Below are 17,829 nucleotides of genomic sequence, written 5' to 3'. Positions count from 1 at the left end.
AAGAGGAGGGGGATAGAGACAGAGATAGACAGACAGACAGACAGAGTGAGCCCACCACCCCCCTCCCAGGTTATGAATACCTGGTTCACTGTTATTTTTACCCAAGATAAGGCATAAGCTTATTTCCTAGGATAGAATAAAAAGCCATATTTCTATAGCCTTTTATAAAGTGCTTTATAGATGTTACCTCATTTGATCCCACAAAAACTTCCATTCTACAGATGAGGAAACCAAGAAGTCCCCTGGTTAGCACAGCCCCCTTTGAACTCCAGTCTTGCCAGCTCCAGGCTGACTCCCTGTGAACTCTGGCCTCCCCAGCCACACATTCTGGTTCCTCCAGTGACTCACTAATTCTAACTTCATTTCCCCTAATTTATTTTAGTCACAAAAAGGGGGGAAAGATTGTGCTTGAATAATCATGGGAAAGATAACATCCCCCACATTCTAAGTCTCAAAAATAAAACCACATCGGTCTCCCTAAGCCATGAGCCCAAAGCCAGTCCCTTAGACACTTTCTCCTGGGTGTTCATGTGACATTGGCAGAGTCAGAGACACAGTGACCTGTTTCTGGCCCCGGGGGCTGCAGGGAGCCCAGCCTGTGCAGCAGTTGGGACTGTTGTGGGTGTGATCTTGTGGGAAGAGGGAAGAAAGGAGCATTTATATGATGCTGACCATGTGACAGGCACGTGCTAAAGTTCTCGACCAGGGGGATCCCATTGGATGCTCCCCAAAGCCCTGCCAGGGAGGGCTTTTCTTGTCCCCTTTTTACAAATAGGGACTTGGCCAGGATCTTGAACCCAGTACTGTGTGAGGCTGCATATGCTGACTCTGGGCCTGGCGTTCCATGCCCAAGGAATGCTGGTCCTATGGCCTGTCCTGGCTCTCTGGTGATTCAGAGGCAAGTCTCCAGTGGTGTGAAGATACTTAGCTGACCTCCTCCGTCCTGCCCTCCTGGCCCCCAAAACCCTACGGAGTCTGGGGGTGATTGTAGGGTGGACATGGGGAGCTGGCAGAGGGCCAGGGCTAAAGCAGGAGGGGGTCAGGTCAGCAGCAGAAGGGCAGAGGGTGGACACATGATTTTATTCCCATTGAGATCCTTGAGGGGGCCAGAAATGGGGACCAGAAACAGGACCTGCTTCTGCACATGTCTGTTCACTTCAGCCATTGGCCAGCCATGTGTTAGAAATCACAGTGAGGGAGAGAACACTTTCTGTTGGGAAGGATGTCAGCCTGGCCCTGCACCATCCCCTCTTCTGATTCCAATCTTCTAGATCAAGGAGAGTCTGAACTGGAGTCTAGCAGGCAAAGGCTCATTCTCATTCAGCATGGATGGGATCAGCACTGTGTAGGAAGGGGGGCAAGATCCAGAAATGACCTCCCTGACCCTCAGTCTCCTCATCTTTAAAAGAAGAGGGTTGGAGAGATGGTTTCTTCCCATTCTCAATTGCTTGGAAAAGCAAGGGATGAGGACAGATTCAGTTCTCCCTTGGAGGGTGATGGTGGATGGTCCAGATGAAGGAAGGGTACAGTTGGGTCCTCCTGGGAGAGATGCTGATGTTAGGTAGCAGGCACAAGTAAATTCAGTGTCAGAGGAGGGTCCCTGGCCTGAGGAGGACGGCCTTGACCCTAGCTCGTCCAAGGCTCATAAGGCTCTTTCCTTCCCATTGCCTCTTGGCTTCCCTGACTCCTTCAACCCCCTCCCCACTTGGAGGAGGCCATCCCTCCCCCCCCCCCTTTGCTGGTGCCCTCCCCCTCCAATAACCTTTGCCCTATTGTGCCTGTGTCCTATAGTGGGCTATTTACATGCTGTTGGTCCCATGAGAACGTGCTCTCCTTGAGAGATGGGGCTGTTCCAACCTTTCTTCCCAACCTTAGCACTTAGGGGAGAGTCTGATGCATAGCAGTGAGAGCTTATGGAGGTGTTGATTGATTGAGATCAGGAAAGAGGTGTGAACAGACATCAAGGGTGTGAAACTGCTGGTCTGGAGACATTTAGGAAGGAAGAAATGTCAGGATCTGCTAAAAGAAATCCTGAGACTTTTTGCTTTCAGAGACAGGAGAAAATGGCATCATCTCTCATTGTCATTGGAAGGCTAGAGGACAGGTGAGGAGCCTTGACTTCCCCATGTTTGTTCAGACGACCAGTGAGTCGTCAGCAGAGGTTGTAGAGTGGGTAAAAGGCAACGAGACTGATCAGGCGATCCTGCGTGGGCTTGGGATAACTGCACTGAGGCTGGGCTCCATGGCTTTGTGTGTGATGAACACACCAGCTTCCCAATTTATCAGAGCTGCAAAAAAAGAATGACTTCTAAGGGCAGCCCCCGGAACCTAGAAGTGTAGTCTGGAGCCCAGGGGGCCCTAGAAATCCCCGAGTCTGCCCTACTTTTATGAAGGCGGCCACGGGACCTCGTGTGGGGAAAGCGCTTGCCCGCGGTCGCTCAGGGAACACAGAGCAGGATCGGCCTCACACCCGCTGGGCTGGCTCTGAGACTTCCCCTGGCCCCAAAGGGCAGGCCGTCAGCTTGGCGTTGGCATTCTGAGCTTTCAAGTCCCCGTCACCAAAAGCCGACGGATCAGTACAGTCGACTGCAGAGCGCATCGGGAACCGCGCTGTGAGCGCCATGGTCTTCCAGGTGGCCACCCTCGTCCCTTGCGTCGTCAGCCTCTACGTTAGGGGACCGGGCGCTGCCCAGGACCCCGAAACCCTGCCATTCTCCCACCCCGTGTCCTTGAGAAAGTCACCCACACAGGAGCCATGTGCACCAGGTGGAAAATGACTTCCACCTCGTCCTGCCTGCCTCTTGCACCAAGGTGAAGGGTTCATTAATTCATTGCATGGTGCTATTAATTCAGCCCCCTAAAGCTTGTTACATAAAAGTCCTCCTGTGAGACACGGACACGCACCGTATCGGTTATACAGGTAATAGCGCACTTGAGGAGGGACCAATGAAAGCTTTTTGTTTGAATTATTTAGATCGCCACCAACCCTTTGGAGATATGAGAATGGGGGCCAAGATGCAGGGGTCATTTCCCTGAGCAGTGGAACTTTTCTCCCAGTTACATGAAAAGCATATTATCTGCTAATGAGGAACAAGTTAATGACATTAGCCATGACTGATTACCTGCCCAGTTCGGCTGAATAGGGGAGACTTTGAGGAATGAATGTTAATGCCCTGATTACATCCTTGGGAGCACAAACCACCCCATCCCTGCTTTAAAGACAGAAGTCCTTGACTTCTAACACTAGGACAGTAATGAGATGGTAAAAAATGTCCCTCTGTAATTAGGCAGAAGACTAGCAGAAGACCATGGTTTTGTGTTTTAATCGATTTTACATGGTAATTTCATTCTTAATTTTCAGTCTAGATACTTAATTTTAAACTGTCTTTAAATAAAGGAATGCATGTGATTATATTAAATTAAAGGGATTTTATGCAAATAAAATCAATGTAGCCAAGATCAGAAGGAAATCAGAAAATTGAAAAAAAAAACTTTTTAGACAGATAAATGCCTCATATGTCAACTGAGTCAAATTTAGAAGAATATGTCATTCCCTAATTGATAAATGGTAAAAGAATATGAACAAGCACTTTTTGCAAGAAAAAATCAAAGCTGCATATAGTCATATGAGCATATGCTCTAATTCATTATTGATTAAAGAAATTCAAGTTGAAACAACTATGAGATTATCTAAACTATCAGATTAGCTAAAATGATAGAAGGGGAAAATGAGAAATGTTGGGGGAACTTGGGACACTAATATACAGTTTATGGAACTATGAACTGAGCCTGTTATTTGGGAGAGAAATCTGGAATTATGCCCAAAGAGTTATAAACTGTGTATACATACCCTTTGACCCAGCAATACACTATTAGGTCTGTTTCCCAAGGTGATAAGGGAAAAAGGGAAAGAGCCTCTCTGCTCTCATCACTTTGTGGTGAGGGGCTGCCCGTCCAGTGGAGAATGGCTGAGTGAGTTGTGGTACAAGACTGTGCTGCAAGAAGTGATGAGCTGATTGCTTTTAGGAAAATATGGAAAGACTTACATGAAATAATGAAGAGTGGAGTGAGAAGAACCAGGAGAGTTGTATATAATAACAGCAATGGTGTTCAAAGAATAACTGTGAGAAACCAAGCTATTCAGAGTACTACAAATACTCAAATCAACTGCACATACGCATATATACACATACGCACTCACACAAAGGATGTATGCAGGAAGGTGCTAACCTCCTTCAGGGAAAGAACTGCTTTGTGGAAGTATGCAGTGTTCCTTATATATGCATGTGTGTATATGTGCCATACAGCACACACACATACACGTATGATGTAGATATTTCAAATGTTGGCCTTCTCTAACGCATGCTTGGGAGAGAGAGGAGACAACTCAGAACTCAGAGTATAACATTTAGTGGCCTAAATGTCCTGCTTGACGTTGTACGTCTATGGTTTTTAAAGTGATGTGCCACAATTTGTGATGTTGCCATAAACAGTATTAAAGTTGATGAAAAGATTAGATAAATTGTGTTACTGCGAAAGCACACAATTTACAATCCAATACAAAAAGCTCTGAGGTCATGGCAGTTTCCGTCCAAATTGTGAGAGGCCCCTTTACGTACACAGTCAGCTCCTCTCTCCACGGCACATCACCATGTGCCAACAGTGAGCTCTCTCCAGTCAGGGCTTAGATTTGGGAACTTGATTCTGCCTCTGGAAGCTTTGCCTCCTCTAAAAATGACCAGTCCCCCGGCTCCCCACCAACTGTAACTCTTATACTAAGACTCAGCATTCTGAGTTTTAAGATACAGGAACAGGCTTCGGCTGCCATTGGAAAACTGACATATTCTGTCTTCAGAACAGTTTGGAAACCCCCCCCCCCCACCGTGGGGAGTTAGCAATTTTCAACAACGCGATCTTCATTCTTTTAAGAACAAGCCCAGAGTCAGAATCTCAGAAGCCAAAGAACCCAGCTCAAGCTAAACAAGAATCCCCTTCCCCATCACATCTCCAACAAGGGTCCATCCAGCCTGCGGGATGAGGGAGCTCACTGTCTGTCGAGGCAGCTCTTTGGAGGATGTCAGTAGCATCCTACTGACAGAGGACCACTGATTTCCATTCTCAAAGTCCTTGTGTGCCATCACTACATTGAATAGTTCACGGATTTCTTTTTAACAAAATAATTCATGTTTGATGAATTGACTGCACATGATCATTGAGTCATAACCACTAATCTAACCATATTCCTTGCAGTTCTAAAGTTTCCCCCAATTCCCTGAGCATCCCAGGTCATTCTAAGGATTTTTTTTTTAACTTTCCCCCATTAGTCCCCTAGAATCTGTGAAACAAACTGCCTTCTAATTTGTAGTATGGGTCCACTGAAATCCAACCCCTGCACCATCTTTTCAGCCTCTCTTGGAAAGCTGGTATGGATCTTTGAATGTTCAAGCCTCCCAAAATACATCGCTTCTTCAGCAGTTCTTACATTTTTAACTGCAGAAAGTGCAAACTACACACATACCATTTCAGAGATCCTGCCAGGGAGCTGGCAAGAAGCAAGCTTCCTAAACCAAAGCTGCAAAGACAGAGGCGGAAGCCATAGAAGTCTTTTCATAGCCGTGACCTTAATTCACAGAAAACATTTATTCTTAGAGGGGTTTTGGCTGTTGTTTTGGGGGCGCTTATCAAGGCTCTTGTTTTCTCAAGGGATATTAAAATGGGAAGATCTCCACTTCACAGAGGAATTGTATTTTGGAATTCTCAGGAATTTAAATGAAAACCATTTTATGTTCATCAAAATGCTTCTTCAAAACCCTGCACAGTGACATTGCACCAACTTCTCTTAATGGGAAAACTGAGGCTCACGGAGGCCAAGTGACTTACCCAGGGTCACATGAGTGCAAGGTGGTAGGGCTAGTTCTCCAGGCTCAAATGCAGTGTCTTTCCCTACCCTTTGGTGCCTTCCTGGGACTCAATCAAAAAATTATGGCCTAGAATGGAGACTCACTCAGGTCTTCTCCAGATCTCAGATTCCATGCCACGGGATGTGCATGGGTGTGTTCAGGCAGCCCCAAGATTCCCGGAGGGGCTTCGGAGAATGAGATAGAATTGTGGCTTTGTGACAACTCGTGCTGAGAGCTGGAAGCCGCAGCGCAAGCCCCTCGGTTTAGGGAGCACACTTGTCCCAGTGAAAGGACCTGAAGCCCTCGCAGAAGTCACCAAGAAAGGCTTGAGATCTGGAGTCAGGAGAACTGGGCTTGGGTGCTGGCTGTGTGACCTGGATGCATGCCTTGAACATGCTCTGTGCCTCAGTTTCCTTCCCTGTAAAATGGGGTGATATCTGCACTGCTTACCTCCCAGGGCTGCCCAGAGGACTGAATTGGGTCCTGATTACAAATGCCCACAAAGCCTTGTTGTTGACCTGTAAGATGCCCTTGCCAATATGAGGTGGGATGACCCAGGACACTGAGGTCCAGAGGGGATGAGGTGACTTCCCAACTAGGGCTTGAATCAGTGATGAGCCTCTTGGGAGAGGGGGAGGAAACACTGGGCAGATTTGAGAAGGCCCCTTTGGCACTGTGGCCATCTGACCCTGGAGTCCCATGAGGCCTCCCGCCTCCAGCAGCTCCCGGTATCGGCAGCTTTGTGGCAAACCGCTTGGCGAGGCTTGACCACCCTCCCTGACCACCGCACAGGGCCTCCGGCTGACGTGCTCGCTTTCACAGCTGGCTTCTGCTTCTGCTCCCGCAGACAGGGGTGGATCCAGAAAGTCAGTGCTCCCTTTGCATTCACCCAAAAAGTGCCCTTCGGCCTCAGCAACTCCTCGCTCTCTCACCACTGCAGGTGAATCCAGGACCGTGTCTGCACTCCCTGAGAATGAGGCACCTGGCAGAAAGAAGGCTGGGGGCGGGGGGATGGCAGGTGTCCCCGCGCATCTGTAGCTGGCCCATCACGGAGAGGATTCCCTACCAGATTTTGTTCCCAGAAGGGTAGATCTCCCATATTTTTAAAAGGCAAAGTGAAGACTGATTCCAAAGCACTCTGCTCCCCAAAGTGCTTTGGGATCCCTCAGGATGGCTGTGGCTCCAGGCCCCCTATTTACATGCATAGCTGAGTGCTGAGTGTGCAGCAAGGCCACTCAGGCCTCCTTATGCCTGCTCTCTTTTACTATGTAAAGATGCCTAAGCCCAGGCTGCGGCTGGTGTCTGGCTGGTCCGTGGAGTCTTTGATTCTCAGTCCTCCAAATCTTCGTTTTCCATCGGGGGCCTCGCATCTGCATCAGGCCTGAGGTTAGAGAGAGAGCAGGGAAGAGTCAGAAATGGGAATCCCTCAACTCGGAGGCCCACTCGCAGCTGGGTTCCCTTATGAGGACCTTTGAGGCCTTAGGGCTGGTGTCTGTATGAAGACCTGGTCCAGGTGCTGAGAGCAGGCCAGGAGGGCTGCCAGGGGGTCACCCAGAGCCAGATGAGGGGCTGGGGAAAAGAACCTGGTAGGAGACCCTTGTGTTCTTTGCCTGATCCCAGGCCCCAGAGCAATGGTGGCAAAGGAGACTCCCACCCACCCCCCCACCCCCGCCCCAGCAGACCCAGCAGGATTGGGAGGAGCTGACAGACAGGCAGGAGATGCCAGAGTCCTAAGCTCATCAAGCATTCAGCAAGAATTGGAAGTTGGGGAGCCCCTTTGGGCTAAAAGATATCAATGTCTAAATCCAGTTTTTCTCCCCATGGTGCCTGAAGCGGTGCCTTGTTTCCAAATAAGGGGGGTTGTCTTTAGCTTTGAATACCCCCTCCCCACACCTGTGCCTATGCCTGCTTTTGAGGCCTGTCTTCATGGCTCGAAGAGGTCAGGGGTGGCAACCTTCGAGGGTCAGTGTGTGGAATGGGAAGTCCTGGAAATCCAGGCTGGAGAGCAAGGGACACCCCACCTGCCAGATGCTACCTCATCGTGGCTGTGACTGTTCAGATAGTTAGTTGTATCCGACTCTCCGTGACCCCATCAGGGGTGTTCTTGGCAGAGATACTGGAGGGGTTTGCCATTTCCTCCTCCAGCTAATTTTACAGATGAGGAAACTGAGGCAAAAAGCACTCAGTGACTTGCTCAGGGTCACACAGCTGCCAAGTGTCTGAGGCCAACAAAGATGAGTCTTCCTGACTCCAGGCAGGGTGCTCCATTTGTGTCCTCACTGCCCCACCTGGATGCCCCAGTGGCTCCATGTGGTTAATTTAGAACAATTCTGAAGCCTCTGCTTTGATGACTAGAGTTCCCAGAATTGCGCTGACCACATCAGCAGCCATTTTCTGCCCCTTGTCCGAACAGGTGGGACGTCTCAGAGGAGGAGATATCTAGCACCCCACCACAGCAAACATGTTTTCAGGCACAGCCCTTCTCTCCCAAGCCCCAGGTAGAACCTGGTCACTCTGTCCCACTGCAGGGGAGAGGACCAGACATTCCAGGCCTCACAGCAGGGACCAAAGGTGGCTCGGTTAGGGCACGGGGTGAAGGGGCCTGGGTGTGAATCCCAGCTCTGACCCTGGGTGAGTCCCTTGATTTTTGTGAGCCTTGGTTTCCTCAACTTTACAAAGAGAATGTCTGACTGACTGGGCTCTAAGGTCTCTGTGGTGTTAAATCCTGGAGTGAGAAGAAGTCAAGATTAGATGGAGCTGTATAGTATGGATGTGCCTTTGCCTCAGACAGGCCTTCCCCTTTAAACCCCTACCTGGGCCTTTCTCCTCACACAGGGCTCCAACATAGCCGGGACGGCAGACACACGTGTTGGGGAGGACACATGTGCCTCCGTGCAGACACATGAGGTCACAAAGGGCTGCAAAACACACAGTGTGGGCAAGGGCACTCAGGGAGGCTGCAGAGCTCTGGGCAGTGCAGCAGAAGCGCCAGCCCCCACCCCACCCCAGGCCACCGTCCCCTCCTCTGCCCCCACCCCCCCCCAGGCCACCGTCCCCTCCCCTGCCCCCACCCCACTCCAGGCCACCGTCCCCTCCTTTGCCCCCACCCCACCCCTCGTCGGAGTCAGTAGGCTCCTAGGTCTCCACCTGGAAAACACAGAAGAGGCCATCTAGGCCAGCCTGCTAAGATTGGGAAACTGAGGCACATGAGGAGGAAGTGAGGGGCCAAGATCCTAAGAGTATGTAAGAGCTGGGTTTGAGCTGAGGCCAGCCCTGCCACTCCTCCAGCTATGTCTCTGCATGAAGGACCACTCTCCCCTGGCATCCTCACTGAGGCCCCAAAGAGGGTGCTGTTCTCTTGGGCACCTCCACGTGAGCTCACATTCGTGCTTGTTCATGGCGATGAGCATCCAGTACCCAGTTCCCTCTGCTGGGTTTCTGGCTCTGGCTTGCTTACTGATTGACTTAGAAAGTCCCCTCTCTACTTCGCTGGGCTGGTCTGTGGACTTGTCTGTGGTGCCTTTCATCCCCAGGACCTTCCAGAGCTCACAGTCTACTAACAGAGCCTCTGTGAGCCCACGATGTTCCAGGGGAGAACCTCAGGGGAACTGGTCATAGGTCAGTGAAAAAGTCCACCTTGGTGAGGAGGCCCATGGACCATGCGCCCCATGGGTCACACACAGACTCCTCTTGGGGACTGACACTGACTTGTTTGACAGCGGACGCCTCCCCAGGAGGCGGGGCAGTGGCACACGCTGGGGCCTATGCATTCTCCCCCATTCTGACACTCTGGCAGGCAGATGGCTGCAATCAGACGTCGAATACAGAGGTTACTGATCAACAGGAGGAAGGGAGAGGGGACCTTTCCTACCAGTGGGGGCCTCAATCAGTCTCCAGGTGTTTAATGGCAGACACTGTGCCAAGTGCTTGGGGTACAAAGACAGGGAGAGGTATGACCTCTGGGTGAAGGAGTCCCTCCGCCACAGGGGAGAGTCCGTGCAAAGGGGGGGGGGGGCCACAAATGGGATATGTGCAGAGTGATGGAGCGTTGTCTCAGAGAGAAGTTCTGACAGCTGGAGCAGGGACCTGGTGCTCACCAGGGGTGTGGCTGGCTGAGCCAGCCTGCAGCAGAATGCCCCATGGGGGCCAGGGCCGGCCCCTTTAGGCACCACCCCGGAGAGACTGGCACACTTCCAGGGGAGAGGGCGCATGGCCCGCCATTTCTGGTGATGGGGCAAGTTGGGCGGGGGAGGGTTTGATAGCGTGTTCCTCATGCTCGGCCTAAGAGTGTTTTAAAAGCAGAAGGATTTGGTGCAGTTCAGCAAACGCCAACTGGGCTGCCCCATGTGCACTAGAATAAGATTACATGCCCCCAAAGAGCCCCTCTTACGCGTGCTGCATCTCTTCCCTCGCCACCCGGATGGACAGGAGCAGACATTGGGCCACACACACCTGCCTCCGTTCATGCACGCAGGGTCACAGATGCCTGAAGGCAAAGGCGCAGGTCACTGGGGTCAGGCCAAGCCCAAGGACTGCTCTCCCATCACCCCTTTGTTTTCCAGCCCTGGCTTACTTTTCTGGCATCTCCGTCCCGTGAGCCCCTCAGGACAGGAGCAGACATTGAGTCTCATGCAGTGGCCGCCATTTTTACAGGGAGGATTGCAAATTGCTAAAGGAGCCAATGGAAGATGGGCAGATGGTGAGTGTGACAGCTGGCTTTGGTGTTCACCAGTCAAGCCCCAAGGCCCGGGAGCCCTTCCTGCAGCAGATGCAGCAGAAAGAGCTCCAGGAGTGGCTGGCATCGACTAGATGGGCCACCATGAGCGAGTCATTTCGCCCCTCTCAGTAAGCTTCCCCATCTCTGTAATGGGCACAGTAACCTCTCTGGTCTCTCAGTCACAGGGATGTTGTGAGGCTTCAGTGAGAGCATATGTGCCTAGAAATGTCGGTCATCGCCATTAGAAAGCAGGGTGGCATCTCCTGCCCTACACCAAGCAGAAAAAAGGGGGCTCACATAGAGTGTGATGCAGACCCTCCACAGTCCACATGGATTCTTTAACCCTCATTCTTTAGAGAAAACCATACAGGAGGAAGTGCTTTCTGTTACCTCAGTGAAAGAGCCCTCTTGTCATTTGGACTTATTTCTCCCATTAAATAAGGTCCTTTGGAATTCTAATCCTATGTAAGGGTCAGATTACTACTCAGAAATGGGCCATTCAGAGAGGGCTGCATTATAAAAGTCCCCATTTTTAAAACAACTCATCATGGGAAATTCACTAAAAATTTACATTCCTATTTAGAGAACTCTACACAAGTACCTTGAGACTCAGAACCCAGTTTTTAATTAAATTTCATCAGTCATTTAAAAGCTCCCTTTTCAATGTTACAGCTCTTTTACCACAAAAGTGGAAATTTTCAGTACTGAATAATGCAGCAGAAGCCAGTTAAATGAAAAAAAAAAAAACTGTGAACATTAGCTCAAGTCCAGATTCCTCCCACCAGCGGGCCATGGTGGCTGTAAAGGGAATCCCAGCATCTCAGCATGGTAAGGGGCCTCAGTGGAGCATATTGTGAATGAGGAAATTCAAATTCAGCACCTCTGAGACCCTCTCATCCAGCCTAGGTGATGACCCTCTTCACAGGGTTTGGCCATATTTCTTGGGTTTGAACCTAACTTGTTTTGTACTTAAAAAAAGAGAAAAAATGGAAAGTTAAAAATTACCATTCTGACACCTCAAACCGAAGAAGCCAGGAGGGCAGAGACAGGAGTTTGGCTTATGGCAGAAACCACCATTGAGGCAGACTGGTTCACACAAAGCTGGGAACAGCAGGAGAGAAAGAGGCAGTCAAATCTCTATCACAGAAAAAAATACAAAGGGAAAAGGAAGCTCAATGGCTGTATCTAACAGTGAATAATGAAATACTTCATTTTTACCACAAGTAAAGCCCGTAACTGATCATTAATTTGACTTTACTGAACATAAAAGGCAATGAATGAAATAACTAAGATAATGGTATAGGAAGTTTGCTCATTAATTTTATAGATAACGCCAACCTAGGAACATGGAGCATGGGCTTAGAATTCCAAATGACCTTGTTTAATTGGAGAAATGAGCAGAAAGCGACAGAATGAAATCCAGTAGGGAGATGACCAGGGTGAGACAAAGATAACAGAAATAGACAGCGGAATCCCATGTCTGCAGTTAATAGATGCCATGGGGCCCCAGTGGTCCTTACACTGATCATAAGCCAAGGAGGTATCACAGCCATCAGGAGCAAACGATACCCCGAGGTATTGCAGAAGGGCTGTGTGCATAGTCCCACCAAACTCCATACTGAGCAAACCGCATTCCACTGAGAAATCTGAGACCCGAGGGGCCATGGGAAGTGTAGAGAGAGTAAAGGTGAGTGTCACAAAGGCATGGAAGTATAAAAAAGACCTAGGGAAAAACAAGATGGGAATCTTGGAGATCTAAACCTTACAAGCGGTTCCGAATAGCCTTAAAGACAAAGCACAGTTATGTATAAAAGAGACCAGATGCCTCATGTCTACTAATGAAGAGGGCTGCTAGGTGGCACAGTGGATAGAGCCCCAGACCTGGAGTCAGGGAGACTCATCTTCCTGAATTCAAATCTGGCTTCATCTACTTACTAGCTGTGTGACCCTGGGCAAGTCACTCAACCCTGTCTGACTCAATTCCCTTGTCTGTAAAAGGAGCTGGAGAAGGATATGCAAATCATCACAGTATCTTTTCCAAGAAAACCCAGGTGGGGCCATGGAGAGTCAGACATGACTGAAAATAACTGAACAACAGAACTGAGAAACAATCAAAGGGAAAAGGCAGACGTGGCATCGTGAGGGATTCAGGAAAGACAGAAGCAGCACTTTGCCAGTGACAAGTTGGCTGAAAAATTGGAGGGGCTCAGCAGGGGTGAGATTCCTTGCACTCACACACTCATATACACACAGGAACACACGCACTCATACATACATGCCTACACACGCATGTACACATGCACCCACACACAGACACACACACCCCCATCTGTCTGTTCTCGGGCTCTCTTACTGCCTGGCCATTGTTATGGGCCCTGGCTACTACAGCTGCTGTCACTTCTAGAATGGGGTCATTTAGGTCCAGCCCATTTTGGAAGGGAAAGGGAAAGAGGCTGGCAGGTCAGGACATGAGGGCGTCCTCTGATCCGAGAGCAGGAGGCTCAGCCTCTGTCTCTGATCCTCGCCCTGGCCATCAGGGAATGGGTTCTTTTTTGCCAGAAGACCTCACTTTACCTGTGGCCCAGGTAGGGCCGAACCATCCCTGCGGACACTGACAGACGTCTGGAGTGAGACACTGCCCGCCATGCTCACAGTGCCTTCCACAGACCACTGGGACAAGAAGGGAGCAAGAAAGGAAACAGCCCCACTCTGGGAGCCTGCACTGCATTCTGGGCAAGTCGACATGCATGCTACTGAAGGACTCTGAAAGCCCCCTCCCAGCCAGCTTTGGTGCCACCAGACACATCTCCAGGGTCTAGTGTCCAGTACACTTTCCTCTCTGAGCTCCTTTGTCGGAAGCCTGGACAAAGCCACAGCAACCAGCCAGCACTGTCAGATTCCGTCCGACTGGGAGCTCCTTGAGGGCAGGAGTCCTTCTTTGTACCCCAGTGCTTAGGACAGTTCTGGCACACAGTAGGTCCTTAATCAATGCTGGGTATCAGACTTTGAGGGAAAATCATGAGACACAGAGGAAAAGTGTGTTCTTAAATCACAGGCTACTAAACAGAAGGCAAGATGGAGAGGCTTTCTATTCAGAATTGCTCTCTCCAAAGGGCATCAAGGGAAGGGACAAGACACTTCCATACCCTCAGGTCTGAGGTCTCAGGTGGTCATTGACCAAGTATAAAAACCTCTGGGTTTACTCTGAATTATCAATAATATGGAGAGACAATTCACCATGAAATCATTCTCTAGGAGGCCACTTACTTGTCTCACACCTTGGTCCTATAAAGCCGTAGGGACACGTGCAGAGATTTCCAGTCAAGCATGTCCCACCATGCTGGCAAGGTGGACTACAATGGGCTGTAGGCAGATGAAAAAAAGGAATTTTTTTCAGCTTATTTTTCAATGCAAGACTCACAATGACCTTCTCTGAAGGATGTAACAGGGCTGATGGGCTTAGAGCAGGACAGTGTCTGAGGGAAGAGAAGCCCCCATTGTGGTGGAAAGGGAAAATCATGGACTTGGCTGACCCAGCATGTCCTGTACCTTCTTCACAGGTGACTCCCCCAAGGCCTGGAAGACACAGACAGACCCCGGGCTTGATGCATTTCCCATAGTTCTTACAACCAGGGCGACACAGAGCTGGCTTAAGGGAGGCAAGGGTTTAGTAATGGGAGTGCTCCCTCCCCATGCGCCCACCAGATCACCACCCACTGCACTTACCAGTGTGGCAGCTGGGGCCAGAGAAGCCCGCTTTGCATCTGCAGACATTGGGCCTCACACACTCCATGCTCCTGCCGCAGGGGCGCCTGCAGATGGCTGAAGGGAGAAGGAGAGAAGACGGGGAAGGACTTTGGGGTCTGGAAAGGTGGGCACAGGGCCTGAAGCTGCCACGAGGGCCTTTGGGCAAACTACGTTCCCCTTCTGAGCCTTACTTTCCTCACTGTCCAAAGACTCTTCAGACCATGGACGCCAAGCAGGGCCTCTGCCCTCAGACTTGGCCGCTGTGATGGGGGGTCCTGTATAATCACTTTTCCTTTACAAGAAGGAAATAGGAGAGGGGCAACAGTGTGTCATCAAATGATTGCTATAAAATGTGAAAAGCATCCATTTTTTTTAAAAGTAGGTCATTTCTGCTGGTACAGCAGAATGAGGGCTGGATTTGGGGTCTGAAACCAGTCTCAGCCACTTGCTTCCTATGTCACTCACTTCTCTGGCCTCACAAAATAATGGGGTGAATGAGATGACCTCTGAGGTCAATGTAGGTGCCTCTGACCTTTGTGCACGTGCTCTGCCAGGGCAGTAAAACCCGGAAACTGTGGCCAGGGCCCTCTGGTGGTGGTCAGTCCTGGCGAGATTTTTCCAAAGGGTCTACAAGGCCATGACTGAAGTGATCTGGGTCTCCTCAATGACTCTGGGTGCCCTGACCAGCAAAGGCCAAAGAGAACACACACATTTAGATTAGATTTTCTTTCTCAAAGGAAAGCAAAAAAAGTGGTTGCTTCTGGGTAGCAGAGGGTATCAAGGAGCCCCATGCCAAACCAGACCGGCCTATGATGCCCCCAGTCTTAAGGTCGGGTTGCCTGAGTACAACCAGCAAAACAAAACATGTCCCCCACATTAGCAAAGGCCATGAAAATGAAATGACAGTCATTGAGTCCAAGGTATCATAGGGACCACTGGTAATCAAGCCTGACCCTGGCATCTGGAGGGCAGGGACAGTAACAAAAACAACAAGAATTAATGTGTATATGCCATGCTAAGGGCTGCTGGAGCTTTATATGCATCATCTCATTTGAATTATGTAAAGAAGTGACCAAATAGCCTGATGTCAGTATTAGGAGGCTGTGGGGTGAAGTGGAAAGTCAGATAGACTTGGTACCAGAAGGAACAGGGTTGGGGGTGGGGGTGGAGCTCCAGTCATGGCCTTAACCTTTCCCAGCTGTAGAAACTTCTGGAAACTCACCTTCTCCCCTATAAAAAGGGGGTGCCCCCACCTTGAGACCCTGCCTCCCCAGGGATCTGGGGATGCACCAGGGAGAGAGTGCCCTGTGTGAAGTCCAGCTCTGATTATCACTGAGGAGGGGAATGTGCCAATGTGCTCCAGACACAAGGCTGGACTCCTGAATTCCTGCAGCCCTCCCATGGCTCCTTCCCTGCACATACTCAGTAGGTGCTTAATAAGGTGGAAGGAATGGGAGAGGGAAAGGAGCGTAGCGATGGCCCACCCTACCTTTGCACTCTGCCCCATCTCCATAGTAACCCAAGGGACAGCAGCCACACTGGAAACTTCCGTCCAGGGCTGGTGCACAGGACACACCAGGAAAGCAGGGGGGAGTCGGCACAGGTGAGCGGCTTGGCTGTTCCAAGGCTGGTGGAGTTCCAGTCCTTCTTAGGCAGTGCTGGGGGCGTGGACACTGTGCTGGGACCAGATCCCAACAGATCCTGCTGGAGGTTGCCTGAGGTCCAAGAGACCCCTACCTGTGCTTGGATGGGATTTGTCCCACTCAGGTAAGGGTCTGAGCTGGTTCTCCAAGAATGGCCAGCCTCAGCTGGCACTCGCCTCAGGTCCAGGCTGCTGCAGGTGGTCAGGGTAGGATCCATAGCTGTGGTCACAGAGAGTTGGGCAGCCTTCAGAGTCACCAAGGACTGATACGGGAACCCCCTGGAAGGGTGGCTGGTCATAGCCACGGATTCTTCAATAGATGGTGGAAGGTGAGGAAAGCTGGTGACACCAAGTGCCCAGGGCTGCTCAGAGGACCATGGCTGAAATGCAACATCTAAAATAACAACCATAAAACTCATGGGACATCTCCCACACGGGCACTCAACATCCCTTCACTCAATCCGACATTTGGGGAGTCTGGTTATTTAAGGGAACCTGGAATTTACAAAAGCTTCTGAAGCTGGCAAAGTTCCTTAGAGTGGCCTCACCTGCACCTCTCAAGAACCCTTTGAGGGAGGAGCCGAAGGCGTAATTACTCCTGTTTTACTGAGAAGCAAACTGAGGCTTGTGAGGGTCAGTGGCAAGCAGGGGCCTCACATACTGAGGGCCATGCTCATACCAAAATTCCTGATATTCCCTGCACAATTTCCCAGGTGTGGCTGATGGATACAGATTTAAGCCCCTACAGCTGAGTGAGTCAGGTCGACAAAACATTCATTAAGCACCTACTATGTGCCAGAAACTGTGCTAAGCTGACAAATGAGTTAAGGTCTGGAAAACACTTTGTAAACAATAAAGCCCTATAGAAATGTCATCAACATCATCATCATCATCATCATTCCATTTTTCAGAACTGTCACAGCTAAAAAATCTATTCCCTGCAGCCACACCGACAATGAGCCTCGAGGCCTCAGCAAAGCTGGTCTTTGGACAACTGAGCCCCCCCCCCCAGGTCTCCCTACTCTTCTCCAAATGGTAGATCCTTCTATGGCAGCTTTTCTACTGGAAAAGCCTGTGAGTGCCTGGGGCATCTCCAGCCCACCACGAGGCCATCCATGGAGGGGAGGCAATCAGACTGAACAGCATGACCCCTGCCCTCAAAGCCCTTCTGCTCTCTTGGGGGAAAAGATGATGTAAGATTTCATAACAAGACAAGGAAGCCATATAAAAATGTCAGGTGCGAAGGTGTGATGAAGGGCTGGCCAGGAAGCAGCAGAGAGCAGAGGACAAGCCCATTTCTAGGTGGATGGGCAGTGTCAAGCCCAGGAATCCGCAGCCAGTGACAGGTAGAGAGGGTAGCAGTAGCAGCAGCAGCAGCAGCAGCACCAGAAGCAGCAGCAACAGCACCAGCAGCAGCACCAGCAGCACCAACAGCAGCAGCAACAGCAGCAGCAGCAGCACCAGCAGCAGCACCAGCAGCAGCAGCACCAGCAGCACTAGCACCAGCACCAGCAGCACTAGCACCAGCAGCAGCAGCAACAGCAGCACCAGCACCAGCACCAACAGCAGCAGCAACAGCAGCAGAAGCAGCAGCACCAGCAGCACTAGCAGCACCAGCACCAACAGCACTAGCACCAGCAGCAGCAGCAGCACCAGCACCAGCAGCAGCAGCACCAACAGCAGCAGCAACAGCAGCAGAAGCAGCAGCACCAGCACCAGCACCAGCAGAAGCAGCAGAAGCAGCAGCAGCAGCACCACCAGCACCAGCAGCACCACCAGCAGCAGCAGCACCAGCACCAGCACCAGCAGCAGCACCAGCAGCA

General features: G+C 50.6%; 1 protein-coding gene across 1 annotated transcript in view; it reads right to left on the bottom strand.

The window, feature by feature from the left end:
* Positions 1-2,464: 2,464 nt before the first annotated feature.
* The window catches only part of VWDE (von Willebrand factor D and EGF domains), a 56,816-nt gene continuing 41,451 nt past the window's right edge, over positions 2,465-17,829 (bottom strand). The window contains 13 exon segments of the mRNA XM_069094406.1: positions 2,465-2,586; positions 6,589-6,882; positions 8,714-8,818; positions 9,609-9,704; positions 10,291-10,386; positions 10,474-10,569; positions 11,623-11,718; positions 13,192-13,287; positions 13,885-13,980; positions 14,167-14,262; positions 14,344-14,439; positions 15,854-16,022; positions 16,102-16,269. Coding sequence (XP_068950507.1) covers positions 2,465-2,586; positions 6,589-6,882; positions 8,714-8,818; positions 9,609-9,704; positions 10,291-10,386; positions 10,474-10,569; positions 11,623-11,718; positions 13,192-13,287; positions 13,885-13,980; positions 14,167-14,262; positions 14,344-14,439; positions 15,854-16,022; positions 16,102-16,269 — 1,626 coding nt within the window.

Source organism: Petaurus breviceps, unplaced genomic scaffold (genome assembly GCF_028583685.1).
Source record: "Petaurus breviceps papuanus isolate PSGF00001 unplaced genomic scaffold, PetGlider_PUasm1.0 218, whole genome shotgun sequence".
Classification (NCBI taxonomy): Eukaryota; Metazoa; Chordata; class Mammalia; order Diprotodontia; family Petauridae; genus Petaurus; species Petaurus breviceps.
This window is presented reverse-complemented; position numbering and strand designations above follow the sequence as displayed.